General features: G+C 34.6%; 1 protein-coding gene across 1 annotated transcript in view; it reads left to right on the top strand.

Moving 5' to 3' along the window:
• TRHDE (thyrotropin releasing hormone degrading enzyme) overlaps positions 1-12,499 on the top strand; it is a 382,185-nt gene that overhangs the window by 303,647 nt on the left and 66,039 nt on the right. Inside the window, exons 11-12 of the mRNA XM_004752417.3 lie at positions 346-476; positions 596-651. Coding sequence (XP_004752474.2) covers positions 346-476; positions 596-651 — 187 coding nt within the window. The remainder of the gene's footprint in view (positions 1-345; positions 477-595; positions 652-12,499) is intronic.

Here is a 12,499-nt window from a genome sequence, read left to right on the forward strand (position 1 = left end):
CTAGCCCCATATTTAAATACAATCTAACTAGAAGTCACATGAATCCAGGCAATTTCTTGGTGACATTTATCTGAGACAAACATTGTGTATAGGTAACGAGGTTTTATCAAGAAAAAAATGTTAATTATGAGAAAACTGAGGTAATAGAGTAAACAACTGAAGGTTTTCTAGTGAATTCTAGATATAGTGATGAATTGATTAAAGATTAAATTTCAATTTGGTATTTATCACGGTGTTCTCTTTTTATTATTTTTACTCTAATATCCATTATTTAGAAAATATACTTCATATCATTTTAACCCATAAATTTAAAATCTGTTTTACCCCCAAAAATGTTGTTTTCAGAGCACCACAGAATAACTTTGGACAAAGGAAGCTGGTTGCTGGGGAATATCAATCAAACTGGCTATTTTAGAGTCAACTATGATTTAAGGAATTGGCGATTATTAATTGATCAATTAATCAGGAACCATGAGGTAAACTGGATTTACTCTCAAACATGTTTCAAGAGGTCAACATGTGCCATTTTAATCCTGATTCTTTCTTTCTTTCTTTCTTTCTTTCTTTCTTTCTTTCTTTCTTTCTGATCTCATAGGTTCTCTCTGTCAGTAACAGAGCAGGTTTGATTGACGATGCCTTCAGCCTGGCCAGGTATGTTTTCCAGTGGATCTTCACAAGAAAACTGTGTCCATAAGGCTTCCTCTATAAAGCTAAATATTACATGTTTTGAATAAGAAACCTTTTAAGAACAATTTCTATCTCTTTTTTTTTTTTTTGGTATTTGGATATGAATTATAATCACTGTCCCAAACTCTTGATCAATAGAAGCCATGGGGTATTTCTGAATCAGGAGAAGCTTGATCAATTTTCACTGTAAGTTCAATTTAACACTGGAGATTAATAATCCCTTCCCAATTTCATTAATGAACTCTACAAAATGACCATTGTGCCATATTTAATTTTTGATGGAAAATACCTTCAAGCAACAGCAATTTTTTTTCCCAACATATACTCGTATATCTTTTTTTAATGTTTTTTGTATGTGATTCATTATGAGAAGCTTGTGCTGCAAGACAGAAATAAATATTCCATGGAGTAAAGCTGTTCTGGACAAAATGTATATCAATCTTATAGCAGAAGCCTCTAGTTGTACTTGTTATGGTAATATTTATATTATTTTCATCATTAGACTTACAATGCTAGTATGAGTTATTCCTTGGAATAGTCATTGAACAGTTATTTCTTTAAAATAATATTGATTGTAAACTCAAGCTATTTAGTAAATGTTGAGATTAAACAGTAAAATAAACTCAGTCCTTTAAGTATTTTGAATTGTTCCACATCCAAGTACAGTTTTAATTTTAATAATCCATTGTTATTGGGCAGAAACTTAGAAATAATAGTGCTAGAAGAAGGCCCACCAAGATAGCAATATATGGAGTAATGATTAAGATGTACCTTTGATTCTATAATAAGACATGAAGACTCTGAGTAAAGTATTCAGTATGACATGAAGATTACTTTGACATAGAAGTTTAAAAAGGACAGAAAGCCAGTAAGACAGTGTACTTAAATGTAACATTGCATTGAAAGAGAAGCAGGAAAAGGAGAGAATTGTGTTGGTAGCACCACAAGTAAAGGTTTGAGGACTAGAAGAGACCTCTTACCATCCACTACATAAACACTCTTAAGGGCCCAGACACTGTTCTAACTGTTGAATATGTAGCAATTCATTTAATTCTGACAACAACCTTTGAGATATGTAGATTTATCATTATTATTATTATTATTATTATTATTATTATTCCCATATCATAGGTAAGGGAACTGAGGCTCAGAGAGGTCAAGCATCATGCCTAAATTTACACAGCTAGTAACTGACAGGACCAGGGCTTTGTCCAGGTAGTCTGGCTATAGAGCCCAACGCTGTCAACTCATTATAATAAATATTATTACTGTAGATATATATTATACACACACACACACAAAACTACCATTTCAAATCCTATGAGTTTTTCTATATTGCCTGGTTCTTTAATCATAATAATTAAATTAATTATTTTAATGAAATTACTATTGCTGCTGATATATATATATGTATATATATAATGTTACTAAGTGAATAAGAAATACTTATTCTTAATGTTACTAATACTTGTTATAATGTTAATAAGTAATATATAATATTACTGCATATATATATATATAATGAATACATACATATATTTATGTGAATTCTTATGGATTTGAAACAATGATGAGAAAGCATATAAGTAGCAAATGTCCTAAAGTTGGAGGGCAGATGAAAACTGAAAGAAAAGGATCTTTGACTCATCTTCATTACATTAGTTTTTAATGGAATATTTTATTGAATTCCAGTGGATGAATTATTTTTTTCAAAAATTAAATTCCTTTTTGACTAAGACAAAGCATTGTTTTCAATTCTAGTTTTGGAAGCCTTACATACTTGGAGTAAATAATTTAATTATCATTTATACAATTCACCAGGAAAATAATGCAAATCTCATTGAATATATATTAAAATTTGTTTTACTGATACTGAGATAGTTGTCCCATTGGTATGCAAGTGAGTAAATATAAAATCAGATTTCTATAGGCACATGCCTGGCCATAACTTGGAGGTGAGGGTTATCATGGGTCACTGTTTCCTAGGAAAATTTCATAGTTTTGCTACCAGTCTGTATCAGCCTTTCAGTTTCCGAAGCATAGCATGCTCTTCTTGGCTTCTTTAAAGATAGCACGTATGCCATTACGGAAATGTAGATGCAATGGCTAGAATTCCAGTAACCATCTTGAATTAAGAGGTGCTGAACCCTATCACTGAAGGTGGAAAATAGTAAAATAGAAACCTGGATTTACCATGTCTTCTGAAAATCCTATGCCAATCATAATTGTATACCTTTGGACCTCTTTTATATAATAGAAATAAACTGCTAGGGGCACCTGGGTGGATCAGTGGTTTAAGCCTCTCCCTTTGGCTCAGGTCATGATCTTAGGGTCCTGGCATCGAGCCCTGCATCAGGCTCTCTGCTCAGCAGGGAGCCTGCTTCCCCCTCTCTCTCTGCCTGCCTTTCTGCCTCTTGTGAGCTCTGTCAAATAAATAAATAAAATATTTAAAAAAATAAAGATAGCAAGTAGAAGAAAAGCAAATATTTATTAAAACTTGTATTCTAGGTATTCTGCTGAGGCTCTTATGAATGGCCTTGTGCAGTTTTCTCAGTAATCCCTCAGGATGGATGGTTACATTAGCCATGTTATAGCTGAGACATAGAGATTAAGGGGAGTTAAGTCACTTAGCCGAAGGTTGCACAGCTTTTAAGTGAGGGGCAGAGGTGAGATTCAACAGCCAACACTGGCACAGCAGAGCCCATGACCTCAAGTCAGGGTGACTGCCCATTATGTGAATTCCTTCCCACTTGCATTCCCTCTTATCTGTTGGGAATATTACTATTCACTAAAGAAAAAAAAAATTTTCACTTGCACTCCCATGCCTGAAATCTGTCTTCTCCAGTAAGGATAAGGTAACATCCTGTATGTCTGAATTGTAGCAATTGGCAATTGTCACCTTGTAGTTCATTCCCTTTCTGCATCCCTGATGATTTTTTGGTAACTTTGAAGATAGGGTTTTGTCTCATCCTTGTATTACTACTCTCGCATTTAATCTTTAGTGCAAACTCTGTCAGTATTTATTTGTTGCATGAATTGGTAATTAATTACTAATTATTCAAACTATAAACTTTCATGCCTACCATTTTTTGTACAGTTAAGTAAACGTATTCTTGGGTACTCTTATTGGAATTGTTTTTTAAATACATAAAAGCCACATGAATTAGTTTTAATTGTAAAAGAATAAAACAAAAGAGCAATACAATGTGAAAAATTTCTTTTACTCTTTTCCATGCCTTCCCATGTTTATCCTCCTCACAAATAAAATTGTCAATATTTCGTGTGTATCAATCCAGTCATTTTTTCTTTACATTTCCATAGAGTTTGATTTTTTAAAAAAATTTTACAGAAATGTATTCTGTTCTCAGACTCATTTCTATAAATTAGACTGGGGAGCTTTATTCCATTGTTTCTAATTTTTCATTATTATAAGTAAGACTACCATGAGTACCCTTGAGTAGTCTTTTGTTGTGCATATGATATTTTGATAGGATAGATACCTGCAAGTGGAATTGTGGGTTCACAAGGTATAAAATTTTTGATAAATATTACAAATTGTTTTCCAAAAGCTTTACCGTTTTAGCCCTCCATCAACCTTGTGTGAGAGTGTCTGATCTCCTCAAACCCTCCATGATGATGAATCATATATATCTTTTAAGTTTTTGATAGCCTGGTAGCAAATATAAGTTGCTACCATACTAGTTAAATTAGTTGTCATACACATTTGCTATTTGTATTTTTTCTTTTGTGAATTATTACCCGATTTAAAAAAAAAAGAATTAAAAACTAACAAAGGATAAGATATTTTTCTGAGTATATTTTCTTATATATTTTATATGTATTAAGTTATTAATTCTTTTTGTAACATACACTTTTACAGTATTTTCTCTTGACTCTGTCAATTTTTTTTATTTTGTGATGTATTTCATCATTCAAAGGCATTTGTTTTATATGTCTAGTCATCCCTTTTATAACTTCCTAGTTCTCTGGTTCTGTCTCATTTAGAAGAACTCCTCTTATCTGAAGATTTTGAAAATACTGTGTTTTTTAAAATGCTATTTTGCTTTTACATCTATCTACTCAGCCCTTCCTCCTCTAATTAGTTTTTGTGCACAGAATGGAGTTGGGGGTCTAATTTTCTTTCACATTAATATATATTTTTAAAAGATTTAATTATTTATATGAAATAGAGAATAGGAGGGAGTGACAGAGGGAAAGAGAGAGGATCTCAAGCAGACTCCCCCTGTTGAGCAGAGAGCCTGACATAGGGCTCAATCTCATGACCCTGAGATCATGACTTGAGCCAAAATCAAGAGTCAGATTCTTAATTGACTGAGCCACCAGGAAGCCCTCATTTTAATACATTTTTAACCAATTATTTCCATCTGACTTAAAAGGAGTTCCTTATTCAAACATTTGAAATGATATGTTTATCTTAATACAAGTGGTCATATTTTAGGGAATTGATTTGATTCTGTTTACTTGGTCCTTTGTTCTTTTGTGAGCTCCTGTCGTATTCTAATTAGTTTATTTAGCTTTATAGTGTGTTATGGTTGAAAAAGTTTTTATAAAATTTTTGTTCAAAACCTTACAGATTTTCTCAACATAAATTTAGAATCAATTTGACAAAGTCGACTTAAAAATCCTCCTATAGTTATGACCGGATATGCATTGAATTTATAAATTAATTTTTAAAGATTAATATCTTTTCAAATGTAAGCTTTCTATATTAAGAGATGCTACTTCTCCCCATTTATTTAGGTCCCCAAGTCAAGCTTTATGATTTTATGTACATGAATTCTGGTCATGTTATATTTTTGCCCCATTTTTCATGGTATGTGCTTCTATAGGAAATGACACTGCCTTGTCCAAGTATACTCTGATTTTCATTGCTTGTGTATAAGGATCAATCAATTGCTTGTGAATACCATTGTGTTATGACTCAGACTTTGAAATTAGTGATGAAAATGCCTAGAATTTTGTTGTTGATGGATGTTCATGTTTGGTTTTGTTTTTTGCTTTGATAAAGCATTATTAGATTGGGTGACATAAAATGAACAAGATGCAGTCCTTGTCTTCAATGAATTCACAGTCTAGCAGGGATGATACACAGTATGTAATTAATTATATTCAGTATATAAGTGCTATGAATAAAATATTATAAAAGCATTGGGAAGTAAAGATTTAATGAGGCTTAGGCATATTATGGAGGACATCATATGGCAAACAATATTAGAAGATTGAGTTTACTAGGAAAATCCATTAAATGTTTAAAAGTAGGAGAATGAGAGTAGGAAAAGTGTGAACTAAAGGATGGACTTCTGTGAGAGCTGTTAGGATAGTCATGACTCGTGCTGCACCCTGAGTAAAGCAGGGACTGGGAAAGAGTAGAATTAGCAGCTAGAGAAAATAGAACTCTTACTGAAGCCACTTGTTAGCTTAATATTGAGAGAAACTGAAAATTTACAAGATTTGCAACAAGAAGTGTAATTACCACTGCATTTGTATATTTAAAGTTATTAATAGACTCTGAGTACAGTTTTAAGCTATAAAAGGGTGTATCACTTGATCATGGACTTGCATAGTATTTTGTTTGCAAATATTCAAAATACATGAAAATTATTTGGAAAATGTGTTAATTTTCCAAAAGAATTTAGAGATAAATTATCATCATCATCACCATCACTATTATCTCATCATCATCATCATCATCATCATCTTTGCCCTGGGCAGTTCTGCATTGATTTATTTATTTAGTAGCATTTTTCCTGGAACTTTCAGTTATGGTGAACACATGCCAATTTGTTGCATTATGAATATAATAACTTTTTTGGCCTGCATTACATATTTTAAAAACTTCTGTGATAGGCTATTCAGCTAAGGATCCAATGACTTAAAAAGCCTTAAAGAAGTGCACATTATTATACCTTAGTTTAAAAACTTTGTTAAGGAATAAAATAGCAGTTATTTCATTTAAAATATCAGTGTTATATTAACAACAAATATAAGGACCTGTATCTGGAGGTTATGAATGTCACAAGCAGAAGTGCTCTATAGGTGGTGAGCAGTCGTGGGTAGTGCTTAATATGTGTTGGATGCATATGTGAGTTAAAAAAATTAATAGATACATTTTTATCTACTTGTTTCAGAGTTTATAAATCTAAGATACATTAGGAAAACTGTAAATTCAGTTTATGAACTAGTGAAAATATAATGGCTCATGAAGAAGCAAATTATGAGAACATCCAAAATTCTACTCTTTCATGTTTTCATTTCTGAACCCTGCTTTCAGGAGTAGTAACATTGTTAAAATCACCCTAACAGTATTTACAAATTGAGTAGTAGTAATCTCCTTGTGGAACGCTTCCATCATGATTTTGTTTAGATGTTCTGCTATGTGTGGAATGTGCATGTGTGTGTGTGTGTGTGTGTGCATGAGTGTGCACACACAGGAATATTACTCAGCCATCAAAAGAATGAAATTTTGCCATTTGCAATGACATAGATGGAACTAGAGGGTATTATGCTAAGTGAAATAAGTCAGGCAGAAAAAGACAAATACCATATGATTTCACCTATATGTGGAACTTAAGAAACAAAACAGGTGAAAATAGGGGAAGGGAAGGAAAAAGAAAATAAGATTAAAAACAGAGAGGGAGGCAAACCATAGGAAACTTAAGTGCTGGGAACAAACTGAAGGTTGCTGGGGGGAGGTGGGCGAAGGGCTGGATAACTGGGTGATGGGCATGGAGTAGGGCACTTATAAGGAACACTGGGTGGTATAGGCAAGTGATGACTCACTAGATTCTGCCCCTGAAACTAATAAGGCAATATATGTCAACTAACTTGAATTTAAATAAAATTCTAAGAAAACGTTCTTCTACGACTTCTTGATGGTTCTCCTGTACTTTGTTTAAAGCTACTCCTACAAAACATGTGTTGATCTTTCTTCGGTCAATGCAGAAAAGAGCCTGATGTGCCTGAAAAGCAATTCCATGCCAATAAGCTTTTCATACTTTGATGGCTAGTTGTTTAAAGGTGATATGCTGGCCTTTCATAGATGAAATTGAGAAGGAATGACTTAAACACCTTTTGTGAGAAATCGGTGGGAGGTTGGACTTTTTTGTCCTGATTTCCCATTGTGTTCCAGAGATAACGAGACTACCTCACTTCTGCTGAACACTGCCATGCAAAAGCTGGTTAAGGATCCTGGGTCCTTCTGATACTGTCTTCTGCTTTATAAATTCTGATTTTATGAAAGATGTCTAGTTTTGGAATTCTATACTCAGAATTCTTTATCCCTTTCCCTTTTTAAAGTACTGTAAAATCTCAGCATTAACATTTTCCTTTCTTACTTGTGTTTTATAAGGGAATCATGAGAGTCATTAATAATAATAGAATACTGATAAAGTGTATCTTATATTGTACTCACTGAGAGAAGGATGATTCTTTAGTTGTTTGTATTAGGCTCATTTGGGAGAAGTATCCATGTATGATTATATTCTTATTTATCTTCTGTTAAGCCACGAGAATGTGTGTGCAAGAGGATTACAATTAAATATTTATGCGGTCCTGAGAGTGATAAAATTGTTTATTGCAAAATAAGAATTATTGTTGGCTCTATGCTTCCAATCTTCTGCTATTGACCAAAAGCTATTAAAATTAGCTTGTAGTTATCCTCTCAGACTTTCTAACCAGTGCAGATATTTCCATGCTATGAGGAGTGACTCACAGTGAGTACATTTAGGAACCTCATGGCCATCCCTGCAAAATCACAGTATTTTTCACATCTCTGAGGCTAAGGAAGCATTCTGTTAATTGATTTGTCATCATTCGCTAATGCTTCTCTTGAGACATACAAAAAAATCACCTTAGAACCCTCTCATTCTACACCTTTCTGCATGCAATTGCTTTAGAATTCATTTCTGAAAGACCTCTAAATTAGTCTTAGTTTATGCAACACTTTGCCACCAATAAATGTTAAAAATACTTTGAGAGCATTTTCAGGATATTTTACTGTAATGAGAGCTCAGTGTCTTCAGCTTTCTTCCTATGATAGCCCAGTAAAAGCCTGAAGTATATTCCTGAATTTTCATGCTAGACTCTTCCTGTAGGCATACCCTGATTTGTTCAAGGCTAATGTAGGGTAACACATTCTGTTGCGCTTTCTTTTTAAAAATCAGTTAAGTCACAGACTATTCGCTGGAATAAGGACTTGGGTGGAGCTACCATCTGAGGTATTTCTGAGAAGTACAATCCTCCTGAAGAATTAGGCGGAAGGCCTGTGGCTCTTGAGGAGGCAAACTTTCTTGGAAACTTAAGTTGCACTGCATTAAATCAAGGGCATATTTGTAACCTTCTGCTGCCAAATTGACATTTCAACTCTGTAGGTAAAAATGCTGTAATATTAGTGCCTAATGTCTGACAGTGTTGAGTAGCAGATGGGAGAGAGACGTCTTGACATCATTCTGTAGTTTTGTGCCATTTTCATGACAAACAGCATTCAATCTTGAGTTGCAAAAGTGTGGGTGATATTTGTAGGTTGCATGGATTTGCCATTCTTTTTAAAGATTGAATAGTCTAAATTTCCAAAGCAAGTACAGATTTGTTTGAATAAGTGTATATATTTATGCTCCTTAGTATCTCACACATTAAAAATAATTTTTATAATTCACACTGTAGTTAGTACTGTCTGGTCATATTTAACACCAATTGTGATTCTTTTATTTCTGTAAGAATTTTGAAACCTAAGCCTGAGATTCCATAAGAATTTGCTTTAGGCTCTCTGACCTTCCTAAGAATTTAACAATAATTTACTTGGGCAGAGGTATATAAATGGTCCCTCCAAAATGCCATTTCTATACACCAATTTTCCTTGAACAGATATTTGTAAGGCATACTTTTAAAATAAAGGCATGACTATTCCTCTGATCTGGGATTCCTGAACTGAGATTGTTTTATCTTAGGGTTTCTCCTTTTATGAATTTGAGTTATCCCTTCTGCAACTTGCTGGAAATCTTTTGCATGTTCAAGTACAGTGCTCCTTTGAGTGTGCTCTGAAAGGCCACCTGCATCAGAATCTCTGGAAATATTTTATTAAAAATTGCATATTCCCCAGGCTGCCTGGAAACCTGCATTCTGTGAAGCACTGCATATGATTCCAACACACACAACAATGTGAAAACTGCTCCTTTTGAGTCCCAGGGGGTATTTATGGCATTAGGTTAGGCAGACAGGTACTCATTTGAGGCTGGGAGGTCTGAGACAGGCATCCGTAATAACAGGAAGCATGGTTTTCTCTGGATCCTGGAGTCAAGAGTGACCATTCAGCAATCAGGATGTCAGGGAATCAGTTATAAGGACTCAAAAACATTTTTTTTTAATTCTTACTATTAAATATGTTATTGTTTTAGATATTCCACCTGACAGCAATAAACAAGCTTCATAATCTGGGTGTCTCCGAAATCTTCCCAAGAATGGGAAAGTACTGGAGGATTCTCATGTAATTAGGAAGGACCTTTATGTTCCAATGAGTAGACTGGCATCTATCAATCATGCATAGGCATGTTGATCTATAAGGTATTCAGTAGTTTTCTCTGGTCTAAGCCATGGCAGAACTTTCTTGCAAATTAATCTGGCTTCTACACCTGGAATAATCTGCAAATCTATTGATAATGCAGGTAAGCAAGAACACTTGAGCTATCTGAAACAAGTGTTAACTGAGGGGTATCTTCAGGGTTTTTTGTTTTGTTTTGTTTTGATTTTAAGACTTTATTTATCAGAGAGAGAGAGAGAGAACAAGCAGAGGGAGTGACAGGCAGAGCAGGCAGAGGGAGAAGCAGGCTCCCCACTACAGACTGAATCCCAGGACCCTGGGATCATGACCTGAGCCAAAGGGAGCCGCCTAACTGACTGAGCCACCCAGACATCCCAGCCTCAGGTCTTGTGGTTACTCTGTGACGTCAAGGAAATCAGAAACCAAGAAAGATAAAGGAAAGAAAGGATATGTAAGTAGGTTGCTTCAGCAAGGAGTGTGTGATAAGAAAGAAGAAAATGAGAGCTTTGAGGTGGATTCAGTGTGTGGAAAAATTAAATGAATCCTTCTGGTATTTGGCTTGTTAACGTAAAGGCTTAATTTTCATAACGAGCTGTGTATACGCTGGCTCCTTTCATCTTTATTATGATAAATGATAAAGAAGTCGTTAAAATGAAGACTGTATGAATAGATGTATTAATACTGGTTTTACATCAATTATTTGCTGCTTAAGGTTATTTTATGATAGTTTCTCACCTTAGAACAGAGATGCGAAGAGGCCTTTCTGATTGTCATCTTTCTTAACAAATATGCTAATCAGGCAATGATAAAGTAAGAGCTGCTCCTGTGTTTCTCCCAGAACTCAAAAAAGAGTCTGTTCTGGACCTCAGCAGTTATTTACCTAAATTGCAGCACTACCGTGGTAAAGAAACTTGGATAAAGGTAATGAAAAGTAGGCATTTTACAGTGGTTTCTCCTTTTCATGAAAATATACAAGATTCATTTTTGTATTTGAGGCAGGAATAATTTGGAGAAGAGGGGAAAGGAAAAGAAATTTAGTTCTAACATTATGTGCAATGAAGGTGAGTGATTAATTCAAATTAACACACTCTTGCTTATGAGGCAAATCTTGAGGCCTTTGGGAGATGATTTGAAATACATGATGTTCTTCCTTAATTGCATGCAATTTGAACCATTATGTGTGGAATGCTTCAGATGCCCTTACGTGGAATGGAGTACCAGTGAAGAGGTCTTCACTATTTTGGATGTAAGAAAACATCAGATTAGGAAAACCTGCCTCATTACAGCTGTGCCAAAGCCTTCTTTAATGTTATTGAAAGATATGAACACAGGCCAACTCAGAAGCTAAGAAGCAGTGCTGGGACCTGTGGAATCAGACCACATTTGACTCTCAGATCAGATTTTTTCCTTCCTAAACGAGGAGCGGCCTGAGTGCCATTCACTGGAGCCTCCAAAGGGAAGTAGGTAGAGGTTTCCTGTTGTTTAGCTGATTTACCTAATTAGGATGAGGATTGAACAGTTCAGTATCAACTCTCCAGGTCACCAGGTGGTTATGCTAACTTAAAGAGGAGAAAATAGAGTTTGTAATAAGAAAGTGTTGGTCTTGCACTCTATATGGGACAAACTCAAGTAAGACTAATAGGCCCTGAAGAGAATAATGATTGAGTATCAGAGTTTCAAGTGGGTGCTAACTTAAACACACTCTAAGTTAGTGGAGGGTTCTTGGGAGTACTATCAGAAATGCCAAAGTAGAAAGGACCGCAGGTGAAAGTAGTTGGTTTTGCATTCCCTGTGTGCAAATGTATTGGAAGTTAATTGTGTAAGTTGGGGGCAGATCATGAATTTTACCCAATGCAGATTGAGGGAAATGTCACTTTGCCCTTTTCCACCAATAGTGAGACTAAAATCATTACAGAAAGATAGTTACTGTGCAGAGCAGTTAGACCCCTTGCCTCCTAGCTTACTAGATTTTAAAATTTCCATCTTTGTAGTTTCTTAGGTTTCCTATCCATTTTTTAAATGTCACTGCATTCTCTTGAATTTTGACATTGATAGACTATCAGTTACTTCTCAGAGTATGTGCGTAGAGTTGAGAAATCCATATGAAAATTTGTGTCTCAATAAATGCTAAAGTAGCATGTAGGGTATTTCAATATACAGTAGGGTATCTCACATACATAGGGTATTTCATATACCATATGAAAGTTAATGGGTTTGTTGACTAATAGGTAAATGATAGATACATGTTTGAAAGGC

The sequence above is a fragment of the Mustela putorius genome, unplaced genomic scaffold (assembly GCF_011764305.1).
Source record: "Mustela putorius furo isolate JIRA1106 unplaced genomic scaffold, ASM1176430v1.1 tig00537227_pilon_pilon_pilon, whole genome shotgun sequence".
Classification (NCBI taxonomy): domain Eukaryota; kingdom Metazoa; phylum Chordata; class Mammalia; order Carnivora; family Mustelidae; genus Mustela; species Mustela putorius.